We start from the raw sequence: 17248 nt of genomic DNA on the forward strand, positions 1-17248 counted from the left end.
TTTCCTTTCCTTTCCTTTCCTTTCCTTTCCTTTCCTTTCCTTTCCTTCCTTCCTTCCTTCCTGAGACAGAGTCTATGTAGACCAGGTCAGCTTTGAACTCACAGAGATCCACCTGCCTCTCCTTCAAGTGCTGTGATTAAAGACATATGCCACCATGCCCAGATTTTTATTTTCTTTATGCAACAAAATTCCTGAGAAAGTAAACCAAGGGAGGCTTTAAAGACTTGTTTTGACTTAGTTTCAGAGGATGTGACTTAGTCAACCTGTAGTCACATTCACATGGCTGTGTTATTTCTGGGATCATGTACTGTAAGACAAAACATTATGGGAGGAGCATGCAGTAGAGCAAAATGATACATTTCACATGGACAGGAAGAGCTGGATTGAACCAGGCAGAGGCCAGGAACAAGGCACATTCTTCCAAGACACACACCTAGTGATGTTCTTCTGTACTAGATCCCACCTCCTAACTGCCCATTAATGAGGTCAGTGTCTTCATGATCCAATCTCAAAAACACCACCAGCTGGGGGCCAAGCCTTCAAATGTGCCTTTTTGGGGACATTTTAAACCTAAATTATAACAGACAGAAAGAATCAATGAAGAAAAAAAGGATGACTCTTCAGGTCAACGGAAAAAAAAATGCAAAAGCCCCAACCTAGAAAAGGGCCTTATCCAGAGTACAGGAAACCTTATGGAAGAAGACAGAGATAGAAGGACCTGGAGCAGACAGTAACTCCACAAAGAGACCAACAGAGCCAAAAAACCTGAGCCCAGAGTCCCTACAAGGACCAATACTCCCATGAAGGACTATGCATAGAGAGGACCTAGAGCCCCTGCTCAGAGAAAGCCCGTAGGCTGCTCAGTTTCCAAGTAAGTTCCCTAGTAAGGGGAGCAGGAGCTGTCTCTGACATGAACTCAGTAGCTGGCTCTTTCCTCAGCTATCCCTGGGACGGAGGGAGGGGGATGCAGCCTTGCCAGGCCACAGAGGAAAATTATGCAGCCAGCCCTGATGAGACCTGATAGGCTTGGGTCAGACAGAAAGGGAGGAGGTCCTCCCCTATCAGGGGATTAGGGAAGGGGCATAGGAGAAGAGTGAGGGTGGGTGGGACTGGGAGATGAGGGAGGGGGTTACAGCCAGGATTCAAAGTGAATAATTTAATTAATTAATTTATTTATTTAAAATATTTTTTTCAAAAAGGGCCTTATACTTCAGACTATCTCAATGATAATATTGAAGAAGGCATGACAGTACACCCCTATGTCTAACTTAGCGGCCCAAATAAAAAGTCCTAAAGAACAGCAATTCACATCCTACTTTCTGCCATTTTCTTTCCTACCATTCTGATCTCCGTAACAAGGTCAAGGGGAAATTTCTTGATCTCTTTCAGGCACCCTAACACTACCAGTCACCTAGTCTTTTATACTAAAATATGTAAACCCACAAACAGAAATTATAGAGTAGTAGAATTTTAGTGGGAATATATAAGACTTATAGACCACAGTCTTGTGACATTTAACACTACAGAACTTACTATCGCCAAACTTTGGCCAACACCACCCAACAAGTTCCAGCACAAGCTCTAAAATAACCCCTGCAGCGATGTGGTTTTGGTCAGCCTCCCTGCTTGCAGGTTAGGAAGGTGTCTGTAATAGCACATACTCTGTGGGCTGCTGTACCTGTTGCCTGATGCATGTGTCTCTCCGTTGTCTGGGTGGAAGACATTTGTGGCCACGAAGATGCAAAGCCTCTTGCCAACTTTCAGCTGTCCTAACAGATGGCTGCTGCCTAAAATGTAAGCTCTAAAACACACATCAAACTGTGTAAACAGTGGCATAATAGTGAAAATAGTACAGGCTTCAGTGATAGTTCTAGGTAATCTAAATAAGCCAGAATGTTCTGATCTGTTATACCATAAAAGCAGAAATATTTCTTGTCACTACCAATCTTAGCACCATCTGCAAAATAATCTTAAAGTTTACCTATAAAACAAAGGTCATATCAGCATCTACCCCCCAGGTTACCATGATAATTCAGCAAGATAATGCATACAAGGTTCTAAAACCATTTTGGCTATTGTTAATACTTCATGAAGGTGAGCTATCATTTTAAAAGTGTTATTAATGAAGATAATAACATTAATGTCTTTGTTAGTAATATACCTCTATAAAGGCCAGCCCAAACTCTTACTTTTTCCCCACTGCTTACACCTTACTAAACTCTGCTCTACCTGCTTGCTGGCAGAGCCTGGATCCTGGATTTCATGTAAACCACATCCATAGCACTCTGGATATAACTCCTTTCCCCATCTCTCATCTATTATGTCATGTGATGCCTGCTCACAGCTCCTGTACTAAAAGACAACATAATTATCAACATAAATTGCCCAAACAGGAAGATGACATCTACAGCAGCAATTAAAGCATGTGATGAGGACTGAAGTAGTTTTAATCAATCAGAATGGTAAGCAGAACAGAAAGACAGTCTGTTTCTGTTCTTTGCCCGTTGTTATTGGCCTTAACACTACATGCCTGAAGCAATTACTGCACTGCCTGTCAGGTCTCAAGCCTAAGTCTGAGCAACGTGTTCTTTTTCGCACATTCTTCACCACACTCATCTCTACTAATTCTTCCAGGAAGGTTAGGTCTCAAATACTGTGTGAAGCATGCATACAGTACTCCAAAGCAACTAACTCTTCCTGCAATCTTCCATTTCTCCCAAGATGAAGTTTGCCTGACACACTTGATCAAAAGGAACTATAAAACTGTCTCAACAGAAATGGGCTCATTATAATACAAGGGAAAATCCTAGAATCATGACAAAACAGAGGGGTGTGAGTGTGACTCTATGTTTGTCTGCCCATGTGTCATGAAAATTTCCAAACACCCAATAAAGTAGGAACAAAACAGTATAATGAATCCATTATGGTACCCTTACTAGCAACCTCTGTGACTTCTCCAACTTTTTTTAAAATTTATTTTATATGTGTTTTGCCTGTGTATATGACTGTGCACTATATGCATGGTGTCTGTAGAAGTCAGGATATATTGGATCCCCTGGAACTAGAGCTAAAGAAGGTTGTAAGCCATGGTGTGGGTGCTGGGAATTGAACTGGGTTCCGCTGGAGCCAGTGCTCTTATCACTGAGCCATCTCTCCGACGACTTCTCCATCTTTTTTCAGGAGTATTTTAAAGCAAACCACAGATTATTCTGGCACATTTCACAATACCTAGACATTTTACTCTTAGCTTTAAGTTTCTGTATTCCACACATAAGCTAACTTGATAAATCCTGAGTGAAATAATGGTCTTTTTTCTCTTTCAGGGGTTATCCAGCCCTCATTCTATAGCTGCTGCTCTCTACCTGTTCTCTAAGGAAGACTTTGTCCCGGAACTGAGGTGGAGCATACTGATGACACTCAAGAGGCAACTCCTTATCCTCTCTCTCTCCTCTCATAAAAGTTGAGGGTTGTTTGAGAAACATGTCCTAAAAGATTATAAAAACAATAACAATGACAATAATAACATAATCATCATCATCTAGCCAGTAGTCGGCTAGTCAAAATTTTGCATGAATACAAAATGCTTCAGTAAGAACTCCATGGAAATCTTAACACTTTGGAATCAATGACAATGCTACTACACTTTTAGTCCAACTCTATAGATTTTAATTCTTAATTCTAAACCACATACAAGAAAGTCTAACAAACTCAGCAAACTTTAAAATAGCTTAAGGACAACAACTACTTCTTACAGAATAGCTTAAGGTCAACAACTACTTCTTACACTCTTCATGTTGGGACAATAAGACCGTGATAATACTGTGGCATTCAGCAATAGCAAATAATCCTGAAATTAAAAGAGTCTAACTGCCTTTTGAGTGGGAGAATTTATTTGACTCTCACAGTTTACTAAAACAGGATCATATTATCATTAGGTAAGAGATAGAACAGAAAAAGAGAGCAGCAAGAAATGAATTTTTGAGGGTTTACACCTTTGGCTCATCCTTCTTAGAGCAGAGAACCATTCTAATAGAACTTAGAAATGGGATCCCACTAATACCATTCTGCCCCACCTGGTTTCTGATTAAATCTTGGACTTGTGGTTTGGGAGGTGGACACTGATAACTTGCCAGAGAAAAGATTTCTCTTCCTTTCCCATCTGTCATATCAGAGAATGGCTCCTTAAAGTTTACTTCCTAAAAGACAGAGAGGGGAAAAAAAAAATTGTCTAGCAGGAATAATACGACAGAAATGATATTTAAGACTGGTAAAACCTTGCGGTAATCTTAAAGTCAGAGTAATATGAAATATTATGCAGGAAGTCATACTTTGTTAGTTGTTGGTCTTAAGCTGCAAGACCAAGCTAAATTCCAGTTAAGTTTCTGCTCATTTCTGTCCTTTTTCTGCTCTACCTCGCTCCTGACGGAGACCTGATAGTACCCACAGAGATCCTGACAGACATCAGAGAAACAGACTTTCTCCCTTGTCTACCTCTCAGGACTGATTCTGCCTTCTCCACATTTGCTTTAAAAAGAATAAACACATACACTAATTTCTTAGTTAAGAATAACAGGTTAGCTTAGATATCAGCTTGGGTGAGAATTTGGCCAGCTCTAACCCTAAGTTGTACCATTCTCTCTGCACATTCCCTTCTTCCTTTAGCTCTAAATGATCTCTAGCAGAGATCTGGTCTGGAACCTATGTTGAAAGGTACATGCCTCTTTCTAACTTCCAGCTGCCAAAACATATGACAATTGCCAGAAATATTTATCCTAATAAAGAATTATTTTTCACACATAAATCTCCCAAATATACTACTTACATTACTTAAACATTTTGGAGTTTTGAAAAAAAATCAATCAGGAAATTTCCAACTAGGAATCTCCAAATCAGCTATAGAAGAATAGTTGCAGGTCCTTCTGCAAACCAAAAGTCACAAAAGTCTTGTTGTACCCCCCTTTCCTGCTCTATTTTACCTGATTTTGGAGTGGAAGATCCTGCTCCTGATATCTGTGTAGATTATTCTGGTCTTTGGAAGGAACGTCATGATCCTGACACTTAGGAAGAACATGCGGTAAAATATATTGATGTCTGGGCAGGAAACTCTGATCTTTAGGTGGGAGATCCTGGCTCTGACATTGGAGTGGATGACTCTCCTCTTTGAGTAAAGCAAATTGGTTTCCAGGTAGAAATTCCTGGTCTACTGGTAGAAAATGCTGGTCCTGGTATTTAGGTAGAACATTCCAGTATTTAGAGAGAACACAGTGATCTTTGCGTAAAGAATTCTGGTTTTGACAATTGGGCAGAAAATTCTGGTCTCTGGATAGAAAAGCCTGGTGTGATGGTAGAAAATCCTGGGCTTCCAACTTAGTAGTCCCATCTATCTCAAGAGTTTGGGTTTTAAGAATGTCCTGAACCTCTGTCTTAACAGCCTGGCCTTCTGGCTCTGTGGTCTGAAACTTCACTCCAGTGGCCTGGGAATCTGGCTCAACACTTGGAGCTTTAGGTTCAATTCTTGAAGCTTTGGGCTCAACATTCTGGACATCTATCATATCACTTTGGGATTCTGGAACTTCTACAAGATGCTCCTGGGCTTCTGGAAGAACAGCCTGAAGACTATGCCGATTTAATTGCTTTTGTTCATCTTCTTTTATCACAACAAATAATGGATTTTTGAATTTTACTTTCTAAAAGAAAATATAAATAAAAACAAAGACAGGTGGGAGCAAAAATCCAGATTTTTTTCAATGAGTCTTAAAAAATCTTAAATAATACAATAATCAAACACAACTAGAATAAAAGGTGAAACCTTAGTATTTGTTCAACTTTTAAATAACCTGAGTCAACATCCCAAATATACCATAAATCTCTTTCTAAATCAAACTTCTTTTTTGCATTACTGGTGACTGAACCAGAGTTTCATGCACATTAGACATGTACTGTACCACTGGGCTAAGTTCTCACAAAATTGTTTAGGCTGGCCTTGAACTCACTCTGTCTCCAAGGCTGATTTTGAACTTGTAATCCTTCTGCTTCAGTCTCCCAAGTAACTAAGATTATAGATCTGTTCCCCTTTATTGTATTACCTGAACTTTGCTGAGAGCCTTTTCTTTGTCTGCAGAAAGGAGATCCTGCTGGTAACCCACAAACAAATCATCTCTCTCCTCACCTGTCACAACAGATGAAATTTCCCCATAGCCAAAGTCCTAAAGAAAAAGCAAACAATTTTTAAAAACCCCATTAACCCACTAAATGTAGCTATTACAAGTAAAAATCATGTTTGCAATAAATTTTAAAAACAGTAAGACTTTAGATAACACAAACAAATCTAGCAGGACAATGTATTCAAGTAGCATTAAATCTTTATTAAGTGCAAGATTGTACACTTAAAACTATTAAACATAATTAAAAGAATTAAAAATCTAAATACATGAAAAGGTATACCACATTCACAGTGGGAGACAATATTGTTCTTTGGCAATATTCCAAGATTTGGTGGACAATCTGTTGTCCCAGAACTTTGAGGATACAAACATGAGTCCATGAGTCCAGCTTGGGAAATATACTCAAACCTTATTGAACACACACACACACACCCTGGCCACATTTCCAACGTCGTAAATCACAAGTTGATGTACAGATTCAAGAATCCCTATAAAACTGCCAGCAGTTTTCATCTGACAAAGGTTCCAGGGATGATATAATGAGAAAATAAGTAAAAAACGGTATTAAGACAACTGGGTATCAACCAAAATAAATAAATAAAGATAGATAGATAGATAAATAAATAAATGGAGGAAGGAAGGAATGAAGTGGACCACTTCTCCAATTCACTCATGAAAAATCAACGCAAGATGAATACAGACCACAAAGTAAGAGCTAAAATTATAATGTACTTAGAATACTTAGGAATAAAACTTCATGACATGTAATCAATAGTTAGGAGATACAAGACTAAAAGTGTAAGCAACAAAAGACAACAATAAACTAGACTGCTCCAAAACTAAAATTTGGAGCTACTAATAAAATGAAATGATAGTATACAGAATGGAAGAAGTTCACATATGTCTACTCTCTAATAGACTAACACTCACAATACTAGAGAAACATTTAAACCTTTACATTAAAAAAATAACCCAATTAAAATTTTTCAATAGACATTTTCTTCACATGAGATAGAAATGGGCAATAAGCATCTATATCTGCATTTCCCTACCTCATTTTCTATAAAGTTTTGGTAATGCACTGTAGTTAATGGACCTATGGGGACTTCACAGGGAGGTTCCTCTCTTACTTCTTTATTTATCTTGATACATGTTGGTTTTCTAACAAGTGCTTTCTGGGGAGGTAAAACAAGGCAATCTTTACATAATCTAGGGAAAGCAATGTCTTCATGATACTCATTCTTTATGAATGTTCTAGAATAATCTTAGCTTAAAATAAAGTAAAACAATTATTATTTTTACTTCAAATATGAAAACAAATCACCAAACATGTTGAAAAAAATATACTAGAACATATAGGGAGCTGGAGAGATGGCTCAGAGCTTAAGAGCACTGTCTGCTCTTCCTAGAGGCCCTGAGTTCAATTCCCAGGAACCACATGGTGGCTCACAACCATCCATACTGGAATCTGATGCCCTCTTCTAGCATTCAGGTATACATGCAGATAAAGCATTCTTACCTAAAGTAAATAATAAATAAATCTTTTTTTTTTAAAAAAAAAAAAAAAAAAAAAGAACATATAAACTTTAGAAAAGACAACTTGAAGTCATTCTAGCCACTAAGGATTACAGAAGGCCATAAATTCCGTCTTGGCAATCTGACAAGGCCAAGCAAGAACATGCTTATGTCTGGAATTCTGAATGACAGGAACAATTAGATAGGATGTTATGCCACTAAAGTCTAATAGGAAAATAAAGGCAGAGATCAACTGGGTTACAACATACTTCTTTATGATTGGTAGTTTCCACTTCAAACATATAAGAAGGCAGAACATAGGTCAGATATAATTGAAAGTGTAAGTGTAAGAAAAGTTTCCTAGCCAGGCAGTGGTGATGTACGCCTTTAGGCCCTCCACTCAAGAGGCAGAGGCAGGCAGATCTCTCTAAGTTCAAGGCCAGCCTGATCTACAGAGTGAGTTCTAGGAAAGCCAAGGCTACACAGTAAAACCCTGTCTCAAAAAAACCAAAAAGTTTCACTAATTTCACAGATCACTCCCAACTTTCATGGAGTGGATCTATTTCTATTCTTTGATCTGAAATAACGACATGGCATTTTCTGGAAACAAGCAGCAAGCTTAAACTCATCATCATCATCATCATCATCATCATCATCATCATCATCATCATCATAATGACATGGCATTTTCTGGAAACAAGCAGCAAGCTTAAACTAATAATAATAATAATAATAATAACAATAATAATAATCTACACTCATATGGCATCTCTGATGTATGAAACTGGTTTTAAAAGGATGTTATCTCAGGATTGATCCTCTTTTCTACAGGATTAATTATGTGAATAGTATTTTCTCTGGAAAAACAACAATTGAAATGTCTGGGTATATTCCAAACAATGTAAAATATCAATCTCTAGAACTAACGACACCTTTTTCCTGACATATTGGAAAGTGTTCAGTCCTTTTTCTAATTGTACCCACCAGTGCCTCTAATGGTCCAAATCCATGGCAGGTGTAAGAAGAAGCAAGGCACAAAAGAAAAAGTATTTCAAAAGTCACCACAGGTTACCAGGAAAAAGAAACCTTATGACTATATCTAGGATGGGCTACCATACATGAGCATGCAGACACCCATTTTCTTTTTAAACTTAATTTATAAATTTTTAATTAATACTAAAGACGGAGATATTCACAGTTTAGTACCCAACCAATTACAAGCATAGAGACAGATGTCTTTGATGGCTGTGCTAAGATACTTAAAGAAAAACCCACCTATGGGGTGGTAGTCCCATAAGACTGTCAATGAATGATGCTGTATCCTTCAGTTTGTGTAAGTATGCACTATAATTTTACACAATAAAGAAATCAACTAGAAACACATTTCCCTGAATGTATTGCTATAGTTAAGCAGTGCACAATGTGGATGGTCCATGCCATTTGTCAAGTAGGTACTGAAATTGGAAAAGGAACCAAGAGAAAGATGATGGCAGAAATATACCAAAAAGCCTAGGTAAGAGTCATTTTTACTAGATGCTGCCACCAAAAGTTGGAAGTTAATGCCAAAAGTTGGAACTTAATGAGCAAACATGAAAACACAAGAATTGAGCATCCAATCTGGTAAAATCTGAAATGAGTATGACATCCTAACAACATCATTTTACAAATAGAGGCTTAAATATACTTTTAAGCCTGGATCTAAACTTAGTTTCTAATTCTTCATTTAAACTTAAGTTTAGAATTAAATGAATTCCTTTACTAGAAATAGTATCCACACCAGGCAGTGGTGGTGCACACCTTTAATCCCAGCACTTCGGGAAGGAGAGGAAGGGGGTATCTCTATGATTTCAAGGCCAGCTTGATCTACAAAGTTAGTTCCAGGACAGGGCTACACAGAGACTCCCTGTCTTGAAAACCAAACAAAAATAGTACTTACTATTTCCTTATTAAAAAGTAATATATATATATTACAAAACTTAAAAAAGAAGGCAGAAGGAATAAAAATTTGATTCCCACAAGTGCAAGGGAGGAAAGAAGAGCAGCACTAACTCTTATATCTCGTCTATCCAAATGCTTGTCTATGCACAGAAGTCTCTTTCCTGTCTCATTTTTCTTTATCACATGCACTTCTCATTTCAGATCCTGGTTATTTACTTGTTTAGTATATACTTCCCTACTAGTACAGAAGTCCCCCAACAGAGCTTTGTCTTTATTTTCATCAAAATGTTAACATTTAATAAATAAATACATATATTTTTAAATTAAGATTATAGTATATGTAATTTTATATCCTACTCTTTTCAGCTAAAAGTTTTCCCTAATCTTCAGGTATTATTTGAATTCAGATATTATATGATTTTTTTTTTTAAAGAACAGCTGTATTGCTGGGCACGGTGGTACACACCTGTAATCCCAGCACTCGGAGGCAGAGACTGGCAGATCTCTGTGAATTCAAGGGCAGCTGATCTACAAAGCCAGTCCAAGATAGCAAAGGCTAGACAGAGAAACCCTGTTTCAAAATGCCAAAAAAAAAAAAGAAAAGAAAAAGAAAAAAGAAAGAAAGGCTGTACTTATATATTTAATTTACTCACGCATTCCCTATTAAATGATACTAAAGATTACTTCCAATTATTTTGCATTTCTAAATTATGTTGATATAAAAACAATTTCCTGGCTATACCTTCTCATATTTTTGAAAACAGCATATTAGAAATTAATTTACCTCTTGGGTGGGAGAGCCTGTCTTTCTACCATTGAGAAACACTGGCGTCTTTTTTTCACTCACAGTTTTAAAGGATGCCAGCTGGTGACGTGCCTGTTTCATAGTTTGACTAAGCTGCCAGGGAAAGGTGGAAAAAAGAAAACAACAACAGGTTAAGGTCTTAATGCCAAATGCACTGAGTGTTCCAACAGGAAAACAGGTCTCTATTATTAAAAGATGCCAGACTCAGGACAAAAGGATTACTTGCAAGGGAGACTTTAATCTGCTGACAGTGCTGTATTAATACTGCTGTCAACAGACTAAGATGAAACTTGGTAACTTCATGACTTGATTTAAGGTCTATTAATCCAATCTATTTTTAAATGATATATACCTTTTACACATAAAATGTCAGGAAATAATATCTAAATATACTTAGAAATTTTTGAGCAAATGCATTCCTTACCCTCTATTCATCTTGCATAAATGTTTTTATTACTCCTTGCTATAAGATTTCCTTTTCCTAGAGGAAGCCTTCCTAAATATCCTAAATTCATTTTTTTTTTCTGTTGCTGTAATAAAAATACCCTGACAAAGCCATCTTTGTTAGAGGGGGGAGTAGCTTATTTCAGCTTACAATTCCAGGTTACAGTCTATCACTGTAAGGAAGCCAAAGTAGGAAATTCAAAGAGATAGTCACACTACTCCCAGTCAGGAACAGAAAGAAATGAATGCATACAGGTTCACTTGATTCCTTGCTTGTACTCAATAATTTCTCCATTCACGTTACAGTTCAGGAGTCCTTGACCTAGGGAATGGTACTGCCCACACTAATGAGCTGAAGTAAAATAAACTGCTATAGACCACTGGCCAACCCAGTGCAGACAGTCCCTCAGTGAAACTTCTTCCCAGATGCTTCAAGATTGTGACGAGCTGACAATGAAGGCTGACCATCACATTAAGGTAATGTAGAATGCATATACTGTATACAAGAATCACTTTGTTTCAATAGTCTAATGACTGATATATAGCTTTATATTAATTCTTTATTCTAGTGATTTTAGTACATAACTATTTTTTTCCAGTAGCACAACCTATTTTATCTCTTTCAAATCTCCAAAGAATGTTCACTTAGGAGAAAAAAAAAATAGCTATGTACCTTTTCATTTTAGGATAAGCAAGGCATCAGGTAAAGGACAAACATCTCCACACTAGTTAAAGAAATTATAGCAAGGCTAGGAATACTTCCAATCCACTCATTAAAATGCTAATGGTAGCAAGTCTTCCTTGAAGAAAAGTATGACTTACCAATATGGTAATCAATAGCATATGTTTTACTAATGATTTTTTAAAAATTCTCTTAGCTAGGCATGATGGCACGCACCTTTGTTCCCAGCACTCAGGGAAGCTGACACAGGCAGATGGTTTGAGTTTGAGGGCAGCCTGGTCTACAAAGCATCTAAGACAGTCAGGGCTACAGAGAGAAACCCTGTCTCAAAAGTAAAAAAAAGAACACAACAAAACAAAAACAAAACAAACAACTATTCCCCTTACTATGGGAAACCAATTGGTTACTGAACTACCACGGGCTTCATCCGAACAAAGGTTCTAGGTTATATCCATACATGGTCCTTGGTGGAGTGTCAGTCTCAGAAAAGACCTCTGTGCCCAGATATATTTGGTCCTTGTGGAACTCCTATCCTTTCCACATCACACTAACTCACAGGAACTCAATGGCAGGCTCTTAGACCTCCCCACCCACAAAGGGAGAAGCAGTCCTGCTAGACCACAGAGGAGGACTTTGCAGCCAGTCCTGAAGAGACCTGATAAAACAGGGTCCGATGAAAGGGGAGGAGGTCCTTCCCAATCAGTGGACTTGGAAAGGGGCAGGGAGGAGATGAGGGAGGAAGGAAGGGTTTGGGAGGGAATGAGGGAGCGGGATACAGAGTTAAAAAAATGTAACTAATAATAAAAAAATAAAAGAAGAAAAAAAAAACAAATATTTACTCCTATTACCAGCCCTATGCCTCACAGTGTATCTTCTCTCCTTAGTCCTTGCTTCTAGGGTTCTAAACCAGTTTGAAACATTACTCTTTGTTCTATCAAAAGGAAGCATCTAGAGCAGGTGAGAGCAGCTAACCGAAATCTAGACAGTCATTCACAACACAAAAAGACATTCTGTGCAGTTAGAGTTAAACAATGTACAGAGAGCCATGTGCTGCTTTATTTATTGTCGAATAAAATAGGTTTCAATGACCCATACCTAAGACCAAAAATTCCAAAGGTCTGTTGTAAAGCAACTAAAAACAAGTGTTCAGAACCTCCATTTCCCATCAAATACTAATTTTTATTAGAGTCCAAATCATAAGCAGATTTTTCAACTGGTCCAGCAGCTCTGTTTCTCTTTCATTACTCTAACTCTTTGCCAAACCTCAACCTTGTGGAAGCCTTTTCAATGACAAGAACTATAGCAGTCTGAATATTGACAACCAAAAACACTAGATCCTAATCTCTGGAACCTTAAATGACACTTTATAAAGACAAAAAGGGCCCTTACAGATGTGGTAATTCTTATCTTAAAGATAAGAATACTGATATATGAAGCCAGGCAGTGGCACACCTTTAGTCCAAGCACTGGGGAGGCAGAGCAGGTGATCTCTGTGAGTCCAAGGTCATCCTAGTCTACAAAGTGAGTCCAGGACAGACAAGGTTACACAGAGAAACCTTGTCTCAAAAAAAAAAAAAAAAAAAGAAAGAAAGAAAATCTCAGATTATCCAGATGGGCACTAACTGCCATCACAAGTGCCCTTGTAAGAAAACAGTAGAGAGAGGGAGGTTTACCAGAGAAGAGAAGATTATTCGAAGATGCAGACAAAGGCTGATAGGATGTAACTACAAGAAAAGGAATGGCAGCAGATAAAAATAGAAAGCTGGAAAAGTCAATCTGTATGGCCCTGCCGATACCTTGATTAGGATTCATAAAACTTAGTTTGGATGTCTAGCCTCTAGAACCTGGAGCAAATACATTTCTTACACTTTAAGCCATTTAAGTTGGGTTACCTGGGTGTGTTGGAATATACCTATTATAATCATAGATTTTGGGATGCTAAGGCAAGAACAGGTTCAAAGCCAGCCTAGGCTACACAGTGTGTTTAAAACTGGTCTGGCCTACTAACACTCTTTCAAAAGCAAAACAAAAAAACTTTGAGGTAATATGTTAGCGCTATCACAAAATATATAACTAACGAAAGGGCCAAAGTTAATATTTATAACACAAAAACACAGAAAATAGCTATTACAAGTATAAAATTATTTGATACTTGAAATTAGTATAAAAGAACACTTGTAAGATAATGGTGATCAGTGTATGTGTACTTGCATGTACACATGTACAAAATTTAAATGTCTTTATATAAAACTAGACATATAACTCATTCTTTTACAGCTATTAATTATTAAGAGACTAGCACTGAATAATTAACCAAGAGACTTAAGCTTTCTTTTTTCCGTTTTTTTAATTTGTATTTTTTTATATTAATTACATGTTATTTACTTTGTATCCCAGCTGTATCCCCCTCACTCATTCCCTCCCCACTCTCACCTACCCTCCCTTATCTCCTCCCTGCCTATCTCCTATCTCTCAGTCCACTGATAGGGGAGGTCCTCCTCCTCTTCCATCTGACCCTAGTTTATCAGGTCTCATCAGGACTGGCTGCAATGTCTTCTGTGGCCTAGCAAGGCTGCTCCTCCCTTGTGGGGGGATTGGGAGGAAGGTCAAAGAGCCCACCACTACATTCATGTCAGAGACAGTCCTTGTTCCCCTTACTACGGAACCCACTTGGATGCTGAGCTGCCATGGGCTACGTCTGAGCAGGGGTTCTAGGTTATATCCATGCATGGTCCTTGGTTGGAGAATCAGTCTCAGAAAAGACCCCTGTGCCCAGATATATTTGGTCCTTGGGGCGCTCCCATCCTCTCCAGGTCTTACTAACTCCCCCTTCTTTATTATGATTCCCTGCACTCTGCCCAAGGTAAGGTTTGTTTATGAGTCTCTGCATCTGCTTTGATACACTGGCCTTAGGCTTTCTTGATGGATCTAATCACAGTGGCTCTTGCCTATAATCCCAGCACTTGGGAGATGCAGGCAAGAGGACTGCTACAACTTCAAAGCCAGCCTCAGCTAAACAGGAAGTTCCAGGAAAGCCTGGAAGTAAGACTGCCTCCAAACAAACAAATGGGCTCCTGAAATGGCTCAGCTAGTAAGAGCACAGTTCTTCCAAAAGACCTGAGTTCAGTCCCTGCACTCATGTTGGGCAACTCACAGCTGCCCTAACTTTAGCTCCAAAGGATCTGACACCCTCTTCTGGCCTCCATGAATGACAACCCTTCAACACACACATCACCATAAATAAAAATAATAATTTGGAAAACAAGCAACTTCTAGTAGAGATGAAAAATTTATAAATGTGATAAAAAAAACATCAAATAAGAACAAATCAATATAACTCCAGATAAAAAGTAACTGCAGTTACTACCTGACTCGGCAATGATTAATATTTATAGCAACAACAAAAATATAATCAAAACAAAATATAGTAATATTATAAAGAGAGGGTAAGGGATGAAAAGTACATTTGTAATGGCAAGATGGGAAGAAAAGAGAGCCAAATCCTCACCTTTCCTAATAGGACAGCAATAAGAATCTCTACCATATGCTTATACTGCATAACAGTTTCTTCTCAGATTGAAACATTTATTCCAATCTCAGGGAACTCTTTAAAACAAAACAAAAACAAACAAACAAAAAAAAAAACTCTTTAGAGCACAAAACAGCTTCAGGAAGTGCCTGAAATTGACCAGATTCACTAGGACCCTCCCTGCAAGAGTAAACAATAAAATCTGAGAGTGCACCTCAGAAGCTGAGCTACACAGAGATCTAAGACAGCTGAGCCACCAAAGCCTCAAACAAACTGAGCTTCAAGGAAGACTCTGAGGAGAAAATATACAGAGAAGACTCAGACCACACCAGCTGCCTAGAACAGATTTAGACCAATTGAGGCACCTGGGAAGGACATTCTCCAATCTGTGGAACTGCTGAAGGTTTTCTTCCATGAAACAGAAACATCAGGCAACAAATGTTCACTCACACTGACTCTTAAGCAACAGTATCCTGTATGTGATAAACAGCCATTTTTAGTGCCTTTGGGAGAAAACAGGTATCTCACAAGATCTACTAAAGGTTAACAGCCTCCTGCAGCCTTAGCTGGGAACAGTGGCTGAATAGTTGCATATCAAGTAATACAGGTCTTGATATGGTATCTTCTACATGAAACAACAACAGAAAGATCTATTATGCTCAAAACCGGTTTTAATCATTAGCAAAGAGACTTTTTCCTGATGAAACAAAAATTATAGAATATAAACAAATGTTGAGATTTAAGTGTAAAAATCTAGACCAATTATATATTATAAAACAAATTTAAAACATTCAGCAAGTATACAGGGTAAAATTTTAACAGAAATATCTATTATGCTTTTTCTTTAGCTTTTTTAATTTGTTCATGTAATTTAGCCATTGGAAAGGGGGAATTTAGGGTTGGAGAGATGGATCAGAGGTTAAGAGCACTGGCTGTTCTAAGATGCAAGTTCAATTCCCAGCAACTACATGGTGGCTCATAACCATATATAAGGAGATCTGGTGCCCTCTTCTGATGTGTAGGCACGTATGCAGGCAGAACACTACATAAATAATAAATAAATCTTAAAAAAAGAAAAAGATAGAATTTATACATAGCTGAACTAAAATTATTACTACTATGTAGGGCATGTGAAAATAGAACTTACTATTTATAGAATGCTACCAACTTTGTTGGTATGGTACTTATTATAAATTTAAGATGAGAACAATGCCATAATAGTTATCCAAAGTTGAATTTATTTAAGTGTAATGCAGTGCATTTGAAAATTATACTGATTTTGTAGTAGGGGAGTGAGTTAGAGATAAGGTCTCGTGTAGTCTAGGCTGACCTCATACTGACTATGTGGAGCCAATGTGTCCTTAACCAATGTGCAATCTTTCTAGCACCAACTATGTGTATTCTTGATACAAACTTTTCTCTTGCTTGAGTTAGCCTCAATTACCTGACTGGCACATCTATATTTGACTGCTTGGTTCCCAGTTGATGGAATTGTTTGAGAAGCATTAGGAGGCATGGTCTTGTTGAAGGAGGTGTGTCACCTGGGGTGGACTTTGAAATTTAGAAAGCCCATACCATTCCTAGTTATCTCTCCTCTCTCCCTCTTCTCCCTGACACCCTAACTGCTCCAGCACCATGCCTGCCTGCCTGCCTGCTGCCATGCTCCCATCATGAAGGTTATGGACTCACCCTCTAAAACTGCAACCCCCAAAAAACTGTTTCTTCTATACCTTGGTCATGGTATCTTAGCACAGATATAGAAAAGTAAGACAGCACCTTACAGATAACTTAACAATTATGTCAGATCATTTAAGTATTTACTTAAAGGGCTAGAGAGATGACTGAGTGATCAAGAGTGCTTGCTTCTCTTCCAGAGGACCCGAGTGAGTTCAGTTCCCAAGTACTCACATCAGGTGGCTGGCTCACAACTGCCTTTAACTGCAGCTCCAGAGGATCTGATGCCCCCTTTTAGCCTCCCATAACCAACACACAGATACACACATACATAAAATAAATTTTTTTAAAACTATATTTTAACTACAAAAGTAATCATTTCCAGGATAGAAAAAGGCTAGAAATCTGGCGGTGTAATGAGAGAATAAAAACAACATAGCATGTAAGAATGAAGCTAAATCTATGACACTCCTGGACCAAAAATAAATAAATTAATT

At 37.9% G+C, this 17248-nt stretch overlaps 1 protein-coding gene across 5 annotated transcripts in view; it reads right to left on the bottom strand.

The window, feature by feature from the left end:
- Positions 1-17248, bottom strand: part of Ccdc15 (coiled-coil domain containing 15) — a 75912-nt gene that overhangs the window by 43118 nt on the left and 15546 nt on the right. For 3 of the 5 annotated variants that reach the window (XM_055622090.1, XM_055622089.1, XM_055622088.1), the window contains exons 5-11: positions 10402-10515; positions 6087-6206; positions 4977-5687; positions 4074-4196; positions 3363-3485; positions 2230-2352; positions 1679-1801 (exon numbers count right to left, since the gene is read on the bottom strand). In XM_055622090.1, the coding sequence (XP_055478065.1) occupies positions 1679-1801; positions 2230-2352; positions 3363-3485; positions 4074-4196; positions 4977-5687; positions 6087-6206; positions 10402-10515 (1437 nt within the window). The remainder of the gene's footprint in view (positions 1-1678; positions 1802-2229; positions 2353-3362; positions 3486-4073; positions 4197-4976; positions 5688-6086; positions 6207-10401; positions 10516-17248) is intronic. The other 2 variants (XM_055622091.1, XM_055622092.1) reach the window with 2 other exon arrangements.

This window comes from Psammomys obesus, unplaced genomic scaffold (genome assembly GCF_907164565.1).
Source record: "Psammomys obesus unplaced genomic scaffold, mPsaObe1.curated_primary_1811, whole genome shotgun sequence".
NCBI lineage: Eukaryota > Metazoa > Chordata > Mammalia > Rodentia > Muridae > Psammomys > Psammomys obesus.